General features: G+C 41.0%; 1 protein-coding gene across 16 annotated transcripts in view; it reads right to left on the minus strand.

The window, feature by feature from the left end:
* The window catches only part of NRXN3 (neurexin 3), a gene marked incomplete at both ends in the record, with an annotated part of 1,628,308 nt that overhangs the window by 1,215,668 nt on the left and 392,679 nt on the right, over positions 1-19,961 (minus strand). For 8 of the 16 annotated variants that reach the window (XM_082647284.1, XM_082647283.1, XM_082647282.1 and 5 more), the window contains one exon: positions 3,419-3,697. Coding sequence is in view for 8 of the 16 variants with exons in the window: in XM_082647294.1 (XP_082503420.1) it covers positions 3,419-3,758 (340 nt within the window). Of the gene's footprint in view, positions 1-3,418; positions 3,759-19,961 lie in introns of those variants that run through there. The other 8 variants (XM_082647291.1, XM_082647290.1, XM_082647293.1 and 5 more) reach the window with 2 other exon arrangements.

Here is a 19,961-nt window from a genome sequence, read left to right on the forward strand (position 1 = left end):
AAAGACCCCCAAGGTTTATCGTTCCACACGTAGATAAATACAGAGAGCTGAAATACCAATACTTTGGGGATTGTTTTTTCACATCTGACTCTGATTACATGCATGGACAATCATGATTTTCTCCTACGACAAAAAGATCTTAAAACATTTACAGATCACATCTAGCACAGGAAGGCTACATATGTAGTTTACTCTGGGTTTCCACGGGTAATTTAAAGATCCAGGACCCCCTTGATTTTGTGGATTTGTGCAGCAGGAGGGCAACTTTCTCCTCTTTCCTGTTCTCTCAGGTTTAAATAACTGTGTCGTTAGAATGCATCAAAAGAGTTGGAGTCTCCTTCACTAGCCAATAATGTTACTTTGTTTACTTTGCCAGAATGTCTCCTGTTAGAATCACTCTCCCCTCATTCCTCTTTAAGAATGCTCTTCAAGCTTTTAAGCAATTTCTTGCTTGGATAGCAGAGAGAACTGGCAGGTTAAACATGATTAGAGAAGCCCTACAATTAGTCTTTTCTTCGCTGTTTTCAAATGTTAAATTGCCAACACACCCTGAGCTGGGAGGCTGGAAGGCTAGAAGATGGTTAACCCCAGTTTTGTGTTTGCGGTTTGACTAAAGTGGCATATAAAAGTAAAGCACTTCCTGTGATGGCCATGACCGTGGACTCAGGTCCCGGTTATAATTTAGAACAGATAATCCACGTTCCCTCCATTAATCAGAACCCCCAATAAAGTACCTGACCTTGGCCTGACTTGGCCCAAAAGCAGAACCATAGCAGATGACCAAAAAGGAAGAAAGGGGGAAAGTTCTGCTCCATTTGGTAAGGAAACCCCAAGTAAGCTTTCCTCAGATGAATCTTTACCACAGAAGCCATTCAACCTTACCAAAAGAGTAGGCGAGACTGCCACCAGCTTATTGTCAAATATTTATGAAATGATTTACAGTTTAACTGAAATAGACAGGGGCTTCCCACCCCTTCAAATGTATCCTAGGGAACTCAAAAAGATGTTATAAATGTACTTTTAATGGGAAAAATAATAATCTTAGCTGACTCAGGGTTGAAAGGATTGTATTTGCAAAATCAACTCTGCTTTTCTGAGATTTTTTTCCTCTTTCAATAAATTGCATTTGGATGCAAAATTCAGTGCAGATTCCGATGAGGTCCAAGTTTAGGTGCATTTTCTCTAAAAGATTCATACTCCTTCTGCCGAGAAATGCCCCCAACACCCTAGGGCCTCAGTAGCCTTGTCTTGAGAGCTCTACTTAGCTGCATCCACGGGGACAGACAGAGGCAGTCACCTTTGGAAGAATCCTCAGCATGTAAATCACGTGCACGTCCCAGCGAGTCTAGCACCCAGACCATGGATGAGCTCATAATCCTTCTGGAACATAAGGTGCTTTGCACATTTAGCCACCACACGTGGAGGACTGTAATCACCATCTCACAAATGGAAACTGTGGTGTGGAAAGGTTAAATGCTTTGTCCAAGGGCACAGAGAGGAGTCGGGTCTTAGAACTTGGACGAGAAACCCTATAGTGTTGCCTTCCTCTGCTTGTTCAGACTAACTCAGCACAACCAATATTTGAATTACAGTTTGGTTCACCCCATTTCAGTGTAAAGGACTGAATTAGGGCCCAACTCTATTTTAGAAAAGTGTTTTTAGTGGAAATGAAAGTGAGCCTTTTCCGGCTAATTGGAATCATTCTAGAACGGCAAAGAAGCATGTGGGGTGGGAGAGAGCGAGAGAGAAACAGACTGGCTGGTGAGAACCACAACCCGATTCCGCTCCCCAGTACGTGAAAATCCCCCCTTAACTGACTAATGGCAGAAGGGTATTACTGTGCAACTGCCAGTCAAAACCGACAAAAGGTCATATTCTCCTTTTTGGTCTAGTCTCTGCTACTCAAACCTTTCAAGTCCTTATATGTTAGCAAATGAAAATTTGATGTGGGCTCTCTTGGCCGCTGAGGGGGACTCTCCTGTAAGTACAGGTGGGGAATGATGAAAGGAAACATAAGCAACAGGATTCTTCGGCCTTGCAGGAAAAACACAGAACGGTGATTCAAAAATGTTCGACCTGTGTGTATGAAGATGACGGGGGATTCTAACTCTTAGGATTTGGCAACTTCATCACAGATAGAATAGCATCTCCAACCACGGGGCTTCCTTGACATGCTTAAGTGTGGAAGTGGGTATTTCGAATATTGTGTGCCTCCAATGTGGAGGAGGCTTCTCCCTTTACTGAGCATTATTAAGGAGTTACACTTTTATCAAACAGAAAACATAGGCAAACACCTGTCAGTTCTCATGCTTTCATGTTTACATTAGGAGGCATTAAATCAATCACACTGCAGAAGAAAATTTGATAAGCACCTTCTGGAAATTTACATAATGCTTTCTGATTTAATAAAGGATGAATGCTGTCCCACTGAGTTTAATGACAAATTCACAAGTAGAAAATCCAAGTGAAAACAGAACCTGGAAAAGGCAGTCTCAGAACAGACCTTGACTTTTACAGGAAGTGTTTGTAATTTTTTCCTGATGTGGGCTGGTGAGGTATTATTACTGTTGTTATTGTTATCACCATTATTAGTTATGAAATGGAAAACAACTTCACTGGGCTAAGGCTTTCTGAGAGTGTTGTCACCTGACGGAGTTGCCTGCTTAGAATCAGCAAGCAATGGGAGTTCTCAAGCACGTACAGAACCAGGAAAGGCTGCTCCAAAGTTGACTTTTTTATGTGGGTCCTTCCACTTTCCAGGCCTCCTAGTCAACTGAAGAGTGTCAGAGGTAGAGACAGGGGCAATAAAGTATACCACAACACCAAGGAACAGAGAAACAAAGGAATTCAGAAAGATCGCAGCTAATTCACTCCAAGGCTAGCGGTTAACACAACGACCCAACAGAAAGAATAAAAGTGGACAAGGGGTTGGTAAATTAAAAGGAAGAGAAAAAGAAAGACTTCTTCTGGAAGGAATTAAAATTATGGCATCATGGCCATGGCTAACTTAATTAAAAAGAAAAACATATATTCAAAGAATGAGAAAAATCTACCAAGCTGAGGAAACAAAACGCTCTCCCTAATTGATTTAGCAATAGTACAATATTCAAAGGTAATCAAGAAAATGATACAAAGAAAAGCAAAACAAAAGGAAAGTATTTATAACTTTTATCTATACAACTGAATTTTTTTCTTAAATAACAAGCACAAATGGAAAATTGAAGTAAGAGAAGAAACATATTTTAATAATAATCCTTGTGAAATTGTAAAGGCTGGGAGAAAGTTTGACTTCAACTTATCCAAACCCATAGGGTATCTCTACCCCTCTCCATGTAACCTAACCCACCACCTACTTCACAAACTTCCTCCCCAGCCACCTAAGAGGAGCCTCTGGGCACTCTCTCCCCTCAGCCATTACCTGCCGGAGGTTGCGTGTCACTTTGACATCATGCCAGGCGTTGTCATTGAATTTTCCATTCACTGGCTCCACAATGGCCTCAAAGGCCCCAGACCCCAGGTTAATGACCAAGGAGACTGCGCCATCCTTCAGAGCCAGGTTGACATAGTCAGCCGACTTGCCCGTGTGCAGGATGAGCCCGTTCCGCTGCCAGGTCTTAAAGGACAGGGTGATTTCATCACTGCTGCTCTGGATTGGGTTCTGAGACAGGTCGTAGCACAGGTACTCTGAGCCTCGGAAAGTGGCCACATTCTCCTCTCGAGCTACAGAGAAAGAAAAGGGGAAAGCAGTCAACACTTGACTGGCATGAGCCAGGTCTATGCAAATACCAAACAGAACACACGCACACGCACACGCACGCACGCACGCACACACACAGGCACACACGTACATGCACACACACGCACACAGGGCAGTGTCCCTGCCAGAGGCTTGATACCAGCACAACACCCCCTCCAACTATTCCACAAGACTCGTATCTAAGCACTAGGGAAACTAGCAGAGAAGGTAACTGCAGAGAAGTTATACGTCCACACAGGGGTAGAAGACTAACACGATGGTGCAGGAAAGCTTGCTACCTTTCCTTCAAATTTTCTCAGAGAAAAGCCTTAAAGGGAAATTTCATGCAAAATGGTAAAGTGAGGTTTACTTGCTTTTGCATCAATATTGGCTTTTAAATGCTTGTAGAAGAGCTGGTTTAGAATGGATAATTAACTGTTCTGACAAAGGGTTCTTTAGCTCTAGGTACCTTTTATTGAACAATAACTAAAAATCAATTAGCCTGAAAGATTTGGCTCTAATTTCCATCCATTAATAACCCAGCTAACTTTGGTTTCCATGGTAAAGTCCTGTGCCCAGTGGAACGTGACTGGGTTTTTAAATAGGAGGTTGGACCTGAGGAAATGATTGAGCAGATGAGGAAAAGGGAACAGAATGGAATTTGGTAATATGTTTTGATAAGACAACAATACTTCCCTTAGAGTCAAAGGGACCTCTGCCCTAGAGGTCTCCTGTTTGAGATGGCCTGGTCTGACCATCCTACAGAACATCTCTCTCCATAGGACCAGGGGTCCACAGAGCCAACATGGCATTCCACTGGGACTCATACTCTCTTTCAAGACCATATTTGAGACCCTGGGATCCTGTAATTCCCTACCCAAAGAGCCCCAAGTCTGTTTCCAGGGGTTGTGCAATCCTCCTTCCTGGAACCATTTTCTGAAGGCAAATCATGCTATCAGTGTTTATACCTCAAGGTCTGAGGGCTAGCCCTGGGGGACTGTTTGCACAGGTTTGGACAGAGCTTTGCCATGTGGGTCAAGGCATCCACGTGCATTTATACCAGACCTCTGTGATACAGGATGGAGCTGAATGTGGGCAGAGGAAGGGGAAAGGCCACAGGCTGAGGACTAGAGGGGCTGGCTCTCCCTGTGTTGGTATTTCCCAATGCAGAACTCCTAGGAATCCAAAAACTCTAAGTGAGAACCTGACTTAACCAGGTAGTGTCAAAGATCTACTTTTCAAGGTTAAGAGAAAAGAATGTATTTTATTTAATTATTTGTTGATTTGATTTATAACGTAGACACTCAGCATGTACACCTCCATTTGTCCTCTTGTCTGGCAGCCTCATTTAGAGAGTGGCCTACTTCATATCAGTGTTGGTCAAAAGCACCTCCTCAATGAAAAGAAATGGGCGACAATACAAGTTTAGATATGCAGCTTCCGTTTAAAGAGGGGTGGCAGGGTCTGCAAAGTAAGGTTGAGGGGACTCTATTTTCCCTTCTAGAGCTACACTTCCGCCTTAGTCACCAAAGCTTGTCCACATTAATTCATATCCTTATCGACCATCATAGTCCTTGGTAAGTTCCCTAAGTAAAATCAAATAAGTATTTTCTCATCATGAGGTAAAGGAGTCACTCTTACAACGTGAAGAGGTGACCACCCAACATATACTGTTGAATTCATTGTAGCATCACATCATTAAAACATGAGCCTTAACATCACACTCCAGAGAGTTAGAAGAGATTAAGTGTGTCCCATATCTTCCAGAGGGCCTCAAGGATGTGTGTACACCTACACATTTCTGTTTGCACACACACTGGTATAAGCAAAAGGGACTTGTCCACCTCTAGGGGACCAGTGTTGTTTTACACATATAAGTAGCGAGTACTACTCAGCACATAACCCATGCCAGATACATTTTACCAAAATTAGTTCCCCCAAAATCACAGAGCAGAAATTTGGCACTATCTGTATGTTTGAAACGGGTTCATCCATGCAATCCCCTACTGCCCTATTTTCACGATCTCTCATTTCTAAAGAAATGGTTTTGTTAAAATTCAACTGGACAAGCTCTTGTTCAGTAGACTGGACGTAACCCTGATTTAGAGCAGAAGATAGCAAATCAAATTCAGTTATCACCGCTAAGCTCTTTTCCTAACAAAGCAAATGTACACACAGCCAACTACTACGCCTGTCCTTGGCAACCCACATGGTGTATTAGTGGGAGTCTTCTATAAACATTTAAGCTATACCTTGTGTGCCCAGTGAACTGAGATAAATGAGCAAGGAAAGGAATGCCTCTAAGAGAAGCCTCAATTAATCATTGAGTACCCTTCAAAGGGGGAACGGCCTGACACAGAACAGCAAGGCACCAGGATATTATTTAATGTGCTATGTGGTGCTTAATATTTTTTACATAATTAGACTAAGGAGTCTATCAAAATAATAAATTTTGAGCTATAAAGGATTTTAGAGATTGCCTGATTTAACACCCTTATTTTATTAAGGAAGAAACTGATGACTAGGAATAAGTGAGTTGCCCAAGACCAGACAGTTAGTTCTACTCTGGACTTCTACTGCCTCTGGACTTTTCTCTAAATATCAGTTACCTTTTCTTTTGCCCATCATTCTGGATATAGCACATGCTCCTACTCTGCTTCTCAAAGGGCATGAATGATTCCACTGAACCATGTACTGACTTACAAACCATCACAAACCTTTAATAAACTGAGCCAGAGACCTATTCCTCCTACCCCATGTAAATCACACTTACTCACCAAAAGAAATGTTTCCCTTCCCTGCATCCCCACCCCCCGGAATCAGTGTGTTTAAAACAAAAGAACGTGTTTCATGTGGAAGGCCACAGAAGAAAAATGACATCATTAAGAGAAGAGGCTATCACAGTAAATAAATAACAAATAAAACCAATGTAGGAAAAATTTTTATGTAAATCACATGCATATTTATGCTAATATACATGCAAATTAATCAATGAAGATTTTATGTAGCCTTGAGAGTACATTCCTTTGCAAATATCTAATGAAAACTGCTGCAAGGTTCACAACCTTCCCAATCTCTTCATTCAATGATGAATTTTCCCAGTTTACCCTTTCCCCTTCCCTGGGCTGGAGAAAAACACCAGAGCAGCATCACCCCAGATGCTGGCTGTCTCCTTCACATGTCAACAAACAATAGACCACTGAAAGCTACTCTCTGAATCGTATTCTAGATAAGCAAAATCATATCATTTTTAATTCATGGGATACCTTCCTCCTGATTGTTACAGGAAGGAGAGGCATTGGCAGTGCATGACCCAGTCTTTAAAAGAACAAATAAGGGGCTTGCAAGATCTTCCTTTGTATACTCTCACAACTGACATTTTTCTCCTAAGGTCCCAATCTGTCTTAATTTCCTTCCAGTGGCTAAAGCTTGAGCATTCTCTTATCACCTTGAAAACCATACCAAGTTGATAGTGAACATAACTAAAAGGTGCAAAACCAAATAGTGACAAACACATTTCTAAGCCCACTCAATTCTCCAAACTCTGCATTAGAAAAATGTAAGACTGCCCCAAATCTGTTTTCTATACTGAGTGTTTCCACTGAGAAGGAGGTTGAAGAGACAATTCAGTCACCTTGTATGTATTCGGGCTAAATAGGTAGAGAAAATGCATGCAGGGGATTATGTAACACAGTAACACACAAGAGCTTAGCACAAAGCTACAGCCTGGCAAAAGGGGAGGCACTGACATGGCTGATGGACTGTTTAGATTCACTGAGATTATATCACCCCAAAGTTTACAATCAATTGCATAAGCATTAAAATAAAAATGTTACTCTCACTGCATGAAAAGCAGAGCTCAACCCTGTATGACAACAAAACGTTTACCCATTATTTGTAAGTGTCCAATTGATTAAACACTAGATGCAATCGAGATAAGTATAACTCAAGGTTTTGAATCAGTGTGTATAAGACATAAAGCACTGATCTTTCAAATGGCTTGTTAATCCAAGCACTGATATGTACGTCGCATTAACAAGCATTTATTCAGTCCTATTTTCCACTCTCTCCCAAAAAACACCCAACTACTGATTTATGTAATAATTCTATTTCTCTGAGAAATTCCAAAACAGATTAAAATATTCTGTGTCATTTTTTTATTACTATACAACCTAAGAAGTATGAAGAAATGCATAACACTGTTGACTTGGGTCTGTGGTTCCTGATAGCTTGGCGCCTTAGGCTGTGAGATCAAGGAATTTGGACCTTACTCTGAAGGTTCTGAGGAATGACTGCATAATTTTACTGAGAGGATGAAGGGTCAGATTTGTATTTTTAAAATACAAGATTATGCAGCCCAACTTCTGCTGGGTTGAGAGTGAACTGGAAAGAAATGAGAGCTGAAGGCAGAGCCCAGTTAAAAGAAGAGAACGCATATGAACCACTTCTCCAGGGGGTGCCTGAAACTGGCTCAACCTGAATGTTGATATAACCCAGTGAGATTTGCATTTCATTGGGCAAGAATGGAAGCAAAAGTTCCTAGAAGAGACAACCTAAGGAACTGAGAGGCAGACATTCTGGAAAACCAGAGACCATAGGATACTTAAGATCCAAATGCAACCAAGGAAAACCAAGGGCCAGAGGTAAAAACTGAGGACAAGGACACAGCACTAGGCATGAAAGGGCTCAGGTGAGAACAGGTCAGGAATGGGTAAAGGATTCTATTCACAGTTTTTAAAATATATATTTCCAAATGCTCAAATGCTTTCTTAATTGTTGTTTGTATTCCCTCAACACTCTGTGAGGTCACTTTGCTATGATTATATTAATGTAAGGAAGAGGGGGCACACAGTTTACATAGGGCATCCAGGGAGCTTGGAAGCATTTAGGCCAGTTCCAAACCCTTAGCCCACTGATTCTCAGTCCATTGCTTTTGCCACCACATCACACCACCTCGCCAGGAGCTCAAATTCTCAGAGAATAGGTACCTAGGACCCTGTATCTGACATCCTGTGACTGCATGAAGTTCCATGTGTCAAAAGGAGAAAACACTGACAATGACAGGTAAGAGCCCACTCAGGCAACAGGAGCCCACGCAGGGGCATCAGGGAGTGGGGCTGGCTCTATTCCAAAATTCCCTAGTAGCAGGTTGGAAAAAGTCAAACTGAGATCACACTCCTCACCGTCATCAGACAGAGAGCCCAAGAAATGGAATTTTTAGGTACCCCTTAGCAGAGCCTATGAAAATGCCAACCCCTCTGGAGTGGCTGCAGGCACTGGTCCTGAGCAGAACACCTGCTGTTCTCTAGAAAGGGAGGGGGAGCCAGCTTCTGAGGACGCGCCCCAGAGACAGAGGCAAAACTGTTCTCATCTCTGAATCATTTGTCCTTCAACTGGCCTCCGCAGCAGCACGGTACTTTAGTCTGTACCAATGCAAAGATAACCCTGGCTGGCCATCCTGGCCGGCCCACCCTGGAGCTAATGAGGCACAAAAACACGAGCTACTACCCTCCCTGCCAGACAAAGGGATGTCCTACGGTCCTGGGGCTGGCCCGCTGACTCCCTTCCTCTGACCCACAAATTCAGGAGGGACAGCACTGTCCCTCCTCCGTTGGTGCAGCCGCAATGTGAGGTTTCAGGTTCTTAAGTTGTAAACTAACATATCACCCAATTATACGCAGGCAAAGAAGCCATGATGATGATGGGAGAAGCACAAGCCCAAGGCAAGGGGTACACAAAGCAGAAATAAACTTTTTGAGATGGCCACAGTTCCACAGTTGTTCTACTCATTCCCACAGGGACCACATATCCACTCAATTCTGAAAGTCGCCTTGAGCTACAACACCAGTTTGGGTTGTTTGCTGGCAAAGGAACAAGTTAAGGCAAATGTGAGTTTGTTCTTGCACAATTCTGTTTTCTTTCCATGCAACCTGCTAAGAATGCAACATCCAGAACAATTTCCACCTCTAAAGTCTTCTTACAAGCTATGCGTAGACAAGACACCCAAGTTAGCTGTTGGGCTGTGAGATTATTGTATTTGCAAAAATGAGGGAAAAACAGAAATCTTTTTACTACATGGAATTCTATTATACATCATCTAAGGACATTTCCTGCCAGAATGAGGGAAGGAACACACTGAGTAAAAAAGGAAAAAGACTGCACAAGTGACTACACTCTTGCTTCTTCCTGTCCCATTTCCCTTACAATGTGTTTTAGGGCCAAAGAAAGCATTTGAATAGATCAAACTGCAGAGTCATCCCCCAAGGAGAAACAGTGAACCTTTACATGCCACATCCCATCATACAGGTATTTTAAAAGCAGAGTGTACCAGCAGACAGCAAATTGTGTCGTTATGAGTGATCCTGCACTACAAAAGAAAACACACAGGAAATCTGACCTCCTAAGGCCATTTCCAACCCTTATCCTCAGACTCTGTAGGAAAGATGCAGCAGAGAAATAAGTGGACTTTTCCACGCTGCCCTGGTCACTCACTAGCCGGCAGATGCTTCTTGAGAGTGATGAGAAAGAAAATAGTAAATCAAGTTGTCACTTGGGAAAAAAAACAGCCAGCACCCTGGCGAGGGAAGCTGCCTCGAGTCCACAAAAGAATGGCCTGGAAAATCATGCTTCACTGAAATCACTAGAAAGCTAATGGTATCCTAAAGACTGCATTGCTCTCAATTGTATTACAATAAAAGTTAAAATTTCTGTTCATTCATTTAAGGAATAAGTATTTCCAGGCGCCTACTATGCACCAGGTGATGTGTCCAGTGTTGAATGCACTTGAACCACCCAGGAACATGGTGAGTAGGAATAATTAGCTGACATTTTACTGAAGAAGAGAAATTATAAATCTAAAAAAAACTCAAATGCTTACTAAGCACCAAATCCTGACATGGACTCACATTAAACAGGGCATCCTCCTGTAGCTCAGAGTGTAGTGGAAATGTGGACTTGATTACATGGAATTTAATAATAAGGCTTTGAACTGGACAGACCTAGGTTTGATATCCGGCTCTGGAACTTACCTAACTCTATGGAACCTTGGCTTATTACTTAACTTCTCTAATAGCTAGTTTCCTAATCTATAGAATGAGCATAACCATAGTATATATTTCATAGAGTTACTGTCAGACATGAATCAGATAAAGTTCCTGGCCCAGTTCCCAGCCACAGACGTGTTAGCTGTTGCTGTTGTTGTTGAGAATGCACATATAAACAAGCAATTACAAGTGCAGTAAATGTTTCATAGGTGATACGGGCACACAGAAGAAGGAATAACTGACCCTGGGTGTTAGGGAAGGCTCCATACAGGAGGTCAAACTTAATCTGGGTCTTGAAGTATGAGTAAGAGTTCACCATACAAAAGGAGGGATGAAGTTCTAGTTAAAATAAACAATGTATTCACTGGTGTGATCATTAGAAAAGCAAGGGGTGTCCAGGGGATGGTAAGAAGTTCAATGTGGCTAAAGTAGCAGGCATGCGAGACTCAAGGTGCAGGTTGGGGTCTTATGTGTCATATTCTTGGGGCTCTGGGGATGGAGGACCAGCATAGGAGAACTTCGGCTTGTGAGTGGCACAATTATACTTGTATTGTATCAGGGGTCCAGTGAGTGGACTAAAGGCTAGAGAGGTAAAGAGGAATCCAGGAGACATCTCCAAGGTGGAATGGAGATTGCTAAGAAACCCTGGCCTGAGGCAACTGTGCTACATCTGCCTGCCCACTTATAATAATTTATGCAATATGTTGTACATTTTGTTTCCCATAACCACCAAATCTATATGAGTCAAACTGTAATTATGCTTCTTTTACTATCGGCTTCTCATTTTAATTGTGGGTCAGTCAATCAGACAATCGTTAAACACAAATGCTGCAGTCTTATCCTGTAGAGGGAATTCCATTTCCCTGCATCCACGACTTCAGGAAAGCATTTCCTCCCCACCCTCCAGAAGGGGGTCATTTGGAGTAACACTTTGACCTTCTCTCACTTACTCATTCACCCGCTCCAATGAAAGAAGTAATTCACCTCCTTGGTGATATAATAAGGGTCTGACACGCAGAGGTCCACATTTCTTATTTAGGTAATCACTGTTTCCATATGACTTGCCTTTCTCTTCCCTTCAGCTCTGCCCTTCCTACAAGGATTGTGAGTTCTCCTATAGGCTGCCCCATGCAGTGAAACCTATCAGAGTAGACTCTGCCCCTGCATAAGAAGGCCTTTGGTTTTCTAGCTCTTCTGCCTATGGCTGTGTGGCTGAGTTTAATTCAGGGCAAAATTACTAGGAAGCCCAGTAGGACTGCAGATCAAAGCCACATTCTCTAACGCAGCTCTACCAGCAACAGAACTGATACCTGGATCCTTAATCTGACTGCCAATTTGAGTCTTGTGTCTGTTCCTCAATTAATTCAGAACATATGGTTGTCACTTGTCACCTCAGACAACCAGTCCTTGGACTGCTTTCACTCTGATTGGGAAGATAACAGACGTATCTGAAACTACATGAGGTCAATTATAAGTAAATATATCAATTATATCAATAATTTTAAAGCCAGCTTTGTGCCACAGTGTTACTAAAACACATTTCTTAAAAGTTACACCAAGGATATGGATGACTAGAATGGTGAAAATTTAACCAGGGTCGCCTTCCTGAAGATAAGTTTTAGATTGAGTTTTGATGTTTTTGAATAAAAAATTATAGAAAATACACACATCTGCAAACCTATATAACCTTTCACCTGTGGTCCAGTCCAAAAAGAATTAATCTGCATGTTTATTTTTCTTCAACCAGCATCTTTTATCAAAGTTACAAAACAACTAAGGCAATTGTACTGGAGTACCTAATGGCTCATTGTGAGACTATATTCTACAGAGTTGATGAGGACAGAAACATTCACTAGAAACACACAGCAGGAGACGAGAGGAGAAGACTGCGATTTTGATAAAAACCAAATTAATAATAATGAAATATATCTACAGTGATCCTGCAGCAGGAAGCAGATCATCTGAAATGATTTTTTTTTTTACAGTGGCACATACACTGACCCTAACTGAATACTCACTGTATTCACACATACTGTTCAGAAAGGAATATAGATGTCATAAGAAGTTCACAGAATCTGGTAAAACTCGAACAAATATTAAGATATTTAGAAGCAATACATAGATTTTTAAACGCATATGGACTTTTAAAATATTTATTTCTGTAAAATTTCTCTTTTCATCTGAGATGAAAACAAGTAAAAACTCCTTCGTAACTAATCATCACTGTAGCATCAGAAGAGACCTTGGAAGATGACCTAATATACCTCTTACCTCAATAAATCTACATCTAAATCATCTTGCTGGTGAAACTCTCCACCTTTAAGTATCCAAAGAAAACAAGATAATTTGGTGTTATGTGAAACTTCCTACAGACATTTCTGGAGCTCAAATGGTTCCTGGTCCAAAAAGAGGAAAGCATATTGAGAGACTGCCAGGCTCCATTTGGGTGATCAACAGGGACGTAAATATTTCCTTCATTCAGCCCAGGATATACAGAGAATAATGAGTAAAAACTGTGGGTAGCTAATAAACTTTACCTCCACTAATTTATACACACACACACACACACACACACACACACACACACATAATGATCACTAACCATTATATATTACAGTGCTATTCGTATGTAACAAGAATGCAAAAAAAATCTACCCATCAACTTCAGGTAGTGTTTACTTCTGGGGAAGGAGAGAAGAAATGGAACCAGGGAGATATTCAAACAAGACTAAGTCTTTATAAAAGGATATAAGGCAAAAATGGCAAACCATTGAGATTTGTTCAATATGGGCAATAACTAAGCCAATGTTTACAATATCCTCTACTACAGGTTTATACTCTTTTATGTTTGAAATTTAGCATTCATTTTTAAAAAGTTAAATCCCTGCAGATGATTCTGATAAAATACCTAATCAGCAAATAAATCTTAAACAATTCTCTTGTTATTTTACACGTAGATGTCAACTCCTTGACCATATCTTGTGAGCAGCAATTTTTCATACCTTTTCAAAATCTCCCACATACCCCAAAATGTGTTAAATAAAGACCAAATTGAATTGAAATGAAGTTGAATTGATCGCAGTGACGCTAAAGTTACCAGTTCTCCTCCTGCCTTCCCCACTCCTTCTGGAGACCCACTGCTCAGTACCTCAGCATCCCAGAGTTCAGCCTGGCTTCACGGGGGGAAAGAGGAGAAATGCTGATGGAAGTGAGGGAAGAGAAGACACCTGTGTTTGCTGCCGTGTGAAAGCTCCACAGCAAATGCTGAGAGCGGGAGAAGGCTGGCTGAGGTCTGGGGGGTGTGACAAGCTTCTGCACAAGCCTCCCAATAGCAGAATAAAATCATCCCAGTTCTTTAAGAAAATCCCCACTGGGAAACCTGAATCTGTGCCCATCCCTCTGGCCTTCCCTGGCAGCAGGCAGCCCAGCCCTCCTTTGTTAGCACTGAGGGCTCTAGCCTGAAAGTCTAGACAGAGTGGCTGGTTAAAAGGCCCTGGAGTCAATGCCTGGACAAGATCAATAAGGCTTTTTATGACACAATGAAAACTTTCTATTTTGTTAAATGCAGCTAAGCTACCATTTCTGCAGTACCCTTAAAGCTTTCAGTGCTGAGCACTCAAGCCATGGTGATTAAAACCCTGTTTAGAGACACAACTGGGGAACTTGGCCAATGCAGAGGTACAAATCCTAGAGACGTGGGCTGCGTCTTCTTTTATGGCGAGGTATGCATTTCCTTTACCCCCCACAGAAATAAGCGTGCCAGTGAGATGGGGCTGATTCTGCCCAAAATTAAAACCGCCCCATTCCAGGGCTCTCAAGAAGGGACTGATGATGCCCACAGTCCTACGTAATTAAACAAAGGGGTCTGAATCTGGGGATGGATGAGTCTGGGGTATGCTAAAAGGGGTAGAGAGGGAAAGTTCTCTAAAATGGAGGCAGACTTACAAATCAGTGACTTAATTTAGGAGAAAATCTTCAGTGATTGCAAATTCAATTATAGAACTAAATAGAACTAGAATAAAGTGTTTATTTCATTTTCATCATTTCTTCACCTCAGACTATTAGCAGAGTTTTTTAACAGAAGATTTTTTGTGCCATAGTATAAAAAGGACAGGAAATTAACATTTATTGAACTTGTATTATGCTCTGGGCTTTAATCTAGAGAGGGTCTGAATACACAAACACTATACACGTAGTATTTGACAAGAATTAACCAAGACCTGTCTTGGTGATTTGAGCTACAAGAATTCAAAATACTAACCACCAGAACCAATGTATTATTAATAGAAATAACATATATGTGTTCATATGTTATCTGAAAGGAGAGCTTTTTTATTAGGATACTTGGTATGTGTCTTATTTAACTCTCACAAAAGCCCTGTGAAATAAAGTTTTACTAGACCCATTTCACAGATGATAAAACTGACATTCACAAGGGGTGAAATACATGTACAACACCATGGCTAGTAAGAAGCAGATTCAAAATACACAGCAAGGTCAACCTCTAAACACTGTATGCTTTCCATTAGAACATGCTGCCTCCTACTAAGGGTTGGGTATCTTTTCCAAAGACCTCTGTCAACAGTATTCCTGTGGGAGAGGAACTATTAATTTAAACACGCACATGCACATGCACGTGTGCGTGCGTGCACACACATACACTTGCATAGCATGTCATATTTTCCAAACTGCTTTCACATACATTATCTAATTTTGTAAAGCATCCTTCTGCAGCTTTTATAGGAACCTCTATCTGCTCAACAAGGGTAGATTTTCAGCAAACATTTAGATATATTAACCACATACACTGGATATGAATATAGACCATTAGAACGATGGAGAAAATTGTAAGAATTCTCTACATTTGCAACACTGCAAATATATAACTGCTTTAAAAAATCCTTAATTATGAGAGCATAAAAAGGAAATCCCCTTCTGATGCACTGAATCTAAAATGGCAACCCACCTTCTAAGTCAGATGATTCACAAACCATCACCCCAGCAAGCTCACTGAAGCTCCAGGGCCATACAGCTGGACCCTGAGTTATAACACCAATGGGTACAGTCAGAAGTATGCTCAAGGCTTGCAGAGGGGGAAGAATTATTTGACTTGTTATTAGAAAGAGCACACAAAACTGAGATTATAAGACTCTCTGAAATAGTTATTTGAATTGGTTTAGCTTTCTTGGGTAGCCATTTACGATGAATATTTATAGTTCCTATGATGTTGATAAAACTAACATCCTAACCCTCTCCAGAAATTAGGTAGCAGGTAAGATTTCTCAATGATATTTTTATCCATGGGTTAAGATAAAATAAGGAGTGATTTGGATATCCAGCTATGATATGAGGATGTTGCATAGGCGATCCCAGACTTAGAGAGGTTATGATAGTTGTACATTATCACCAGGTGGTCAAGGTTTCGGACCACACTTTGTAGGTGAATGAATCAGAACAAAGAAAAGCATGGAGACTTAGAACATACAAAAACACCATCCAAGACTTAAGAAAATAAGCAGAACCGCTGGCTCATTCCTGCCAGCTATGGTGGCATCCCCAAACAGATATCAGCAAAGATGCATCTGGATACGGTGGCAGCTGAAGTCTGAGAGGAAGTTGACTGAATCTCACTGTCTGATTTAAAGGCCCAGAAATGTGGTTTTATCTCTCTCCAGGAGTGATCCTATAATGAGAGATTGACTACACCAACTAAAATCAACATGTGACTGAGGTAGACAGCAGAATGTCATTATCATGATTTACAATGAAAAATTACCATCAAAAAATCCTATAGTCCACAGATTTGGAATTAACCATTGGTTCCCAAACAATGGTCTCAGTTAAAGTTTTTACCAATCCATAGTACAATCAGGAAGATAAGAACAATGCTGTACATTCTTTAATAAAAGCTAAATGTATGCAATACTCACTCATGCAACACACATCTGGGTAGGACCTACTCTATACAACACCGTGGTAGGCACTGGGAAGATAGCACTTTCATTCTATTCCTTTCTCATCTTGGAATTTCCTCTTTTATAAAGTAATGATGATGACAGATGAAATCTGGTAATGTCATCAGTTGGCAAAATAAATAGTCAATCCTATTTTGCTCCTTCCCTTTTCTGTAAAAATGTTACTTGTCAGAAAAATTCAAAAGTTTGAAGAACCACTGAACCAGAGAATGTTTTCTAGGTGTGCTGTCAGTCAGATGTTGACCAAAATGCGGCATTCTCCTGAAAAGGGGTTTACCAGGTGTTTCAGATAGGGTATCCAACCATCCCAGTTTGCCTGGGACTGAAAGAGTCCCAGGACATGGGACTTACAGTACTAAAAGGGAAACAATCCCTGGGAAACCAGGATGGTTGTTAACTCTACATGGGTCACATGTCAGGAAGTAAAAAAATTAAGCAGATCAAATAAAAACTCTCAATCGCCTAGAATTCAAGGAAAAAAGAGGCTTGAATTAGTTGGATGCTTTTGTTAGCGACGAATGCCTAGCCATTTCCAACCTGACATTCTGGTTTTTGAAGAACAAATGATCACATTAACACTACAAGTAATGTATTCATTGCTGTGGTATATTATATTCTAGAACTTTAAACTAAAGTCATCCTAAGAATAACCTGGACTTCCTTTGAGGATTCAAAATGTTCTTTGCGATTCCATGGACCTCAGAGCCATCTAACTCCTCATTGATTACCATTGTACATCACCACAAATAAACAGCTTTAACCTCCTACTGTTTGAATTAGGGATCATTAGTGTCTTCTGTATTAGAACTAATAAGGTTGTATGGAATGATTTATGCAAACAGTAGCATTCCCTTGGCGACACTAGGATAATTTCAGGAACAGGCAGAACTTTACAAAAGCTTCAGAATCCCAGCCTCTGGTGCCCTCGGGTTTGCCCGAGTGCTGTGCATTCTTCCTTCCCCTCCCGGCTACCCCACTACCCACACCTCAACCAGCAAGGACCAGTCACCTTCTGGGGCCTCTGGAACACCCCTCAATGACACTGGGCCACTTCACAAAAGAGCAATAGTGCCCCGCTGCCCTCAAATGAAATAGAAAAGTAAGAAGACATCATCAAAGAAAGGAGAAGGAAAGAAGCCAGTACTTACTGTTCCTCTACTATGTGCCTAGCACAGTGAGAGTCACTTTGCAAACATTGTTTTTTCAATCCTATGATGACCTTAGAAGAGTGGGCGTTATCACTGTTTTACATACCAGAAAATGTCCACAGTCCCTGAGATGCAGGTGACAGTGATGATGCCAACTACCATATTTGAAGCTCACTGTGTGTCAAGGGCTTTAGCTCTGGCTTACTGTTATGCAGATGACATTTAATATAATCTTCACCATAATCTATTCAGGTATTATTATCTGCAGTTTTCAAAGGGGGGAGCTGAGATTCATAGGCTCAAGGCTATCCAATTAGAATAACAATAATTGTCAAGGAAGGAATTTAGAATGAGGCTAGACTTGGGTCGAACTTTAATCTCATTGTTCTCTCTATTGCAACAAGAGTTAGGTTTTGTACAGTATGGAGGTTTCTCAAAAAACTAAAAATTGGACTACCATATGACCCAGCAGTTCCACTCCTGGGTACATATCCAAAAAAACCAAAAACACTAATTCAAAACGCTACATGCAGCATTCAAAGTAGCATTATTTACAGTTGCCAAGATATGGAAGCAACTTAAGTGTCCATCAACAGATGAATGGATAAAGATGCTATATATACATACATATAGCTATACATACATATATACATATATATATATATATGCTATATATACATATAAGAACTGCTCAGCCATAAAAAAAGAATGAAATTTTGCCACCTGCAACAACATGGATGGACTTGGAGGGCATTATGCTAAGTAAAATAAGTCAAACAGAGAAAGACAAATACTGTATTGACATCACTTATATGTAGAATCTAAAAAATACAACAAATTAGTGAACACAGCAAAAAAGAAACAGACTCACAGATATAGAGAACAAACTAGTGGTTACCAGTGGGGAGAGGGAACTGGAGAGGGGCAATATAATGGGGACTAAGAGGTACAAACTACTATATATAAAATAAGCTACAAGGATAGGGACCTCCCTGGTGGTCCAGTGGTAAAGAATCCGCCTTACAATACAGGGTATACGGGTTCAATCCCTGGTCAGGGAACTAAGATCCCACATGCCGTGCGGCAACTAAGCCCGCGCGCCACAACTACTGAGCTCACGTGCCTCAATGAGAGAGCCCATGTGCCGCAAACTACAGAGCCCATGTGCTTTGAAGTCTGCACGCCACAACTAGAGAAGAGAAAACTCCGCACATCACAACTAGAGAGAAGCCCACGCACCGCAAAGAAAGATCCCACATGCCTCAACAAAGATCCCGCATGCCACAACTAAGACCCAACGCAGCCAAAAATAAAATAAATAAATAAAATAAGCTACAAGGATATATTGTACAGCACAGGGAAATAGTCAATATTTTATAATAACTATAAATGGAGTATAACCTTTAAAAATTGTGAATCACTATATTGTACACCCATAACTTACGTAATATTATACATCGACTATACTTCAATTAAAAATAGAGTCAGGCTTTGTATAAAAGCCACTCTCCTGAGATCAAGAGTGAAGCGACCCACTGTGTGATCTTTAGTGTCTCTGTGGTTGCCAGTCTGGACAGTGACCCTCTTTGATGACTCTCTCAAGCTGGCTATGCTCTAATCATTTTCCTTTTGGTTTCTATAGCAAGACAGCAGACCTACCAGTATAACCTGATTATATATCCTTCATGTCTGGCATTATCTACCCAAACCCCTCATTGTATCCAATCATTACTGAGAGTCAAATGAACAGAGTTGACTATGTGTTACCTGATGCCTTTAAGTCACCCACTCACTTGATCATTGAATCATCCATTTGGATACCACATTTTGAGAGCACTAGTAATGTGGTAGGTTGAGAGTGAAAACAGAAGAGTCCTTTCAAATTTTAGCATGTCACATTTCTAGGGTAGGCTAAGTTAGAGAGTATCCTTAAACCAGGTCATTCTGAAGTGTGAACAGGCTTTGAAAACACACAGAGAATTATGCAACCTGATGGTATAATTCATATAATTTATTCCCTTTTTTCCCCATTCCAGAAGATGTCCACCATTTCTTTAAA

The sequence above is a fragment of the Grampus griseus genome (assembly GCF_964374135.1).
Source record: "Grampus griseus genome assembly, chromosome: 2".
Classification (NCBI taxonomy): domain Eukaryota; kingdom Metazoa; phylum Chordata; class Mammalia; order Artiodactyla; family Delphinidae; genus Grampus; species Grampus griseus.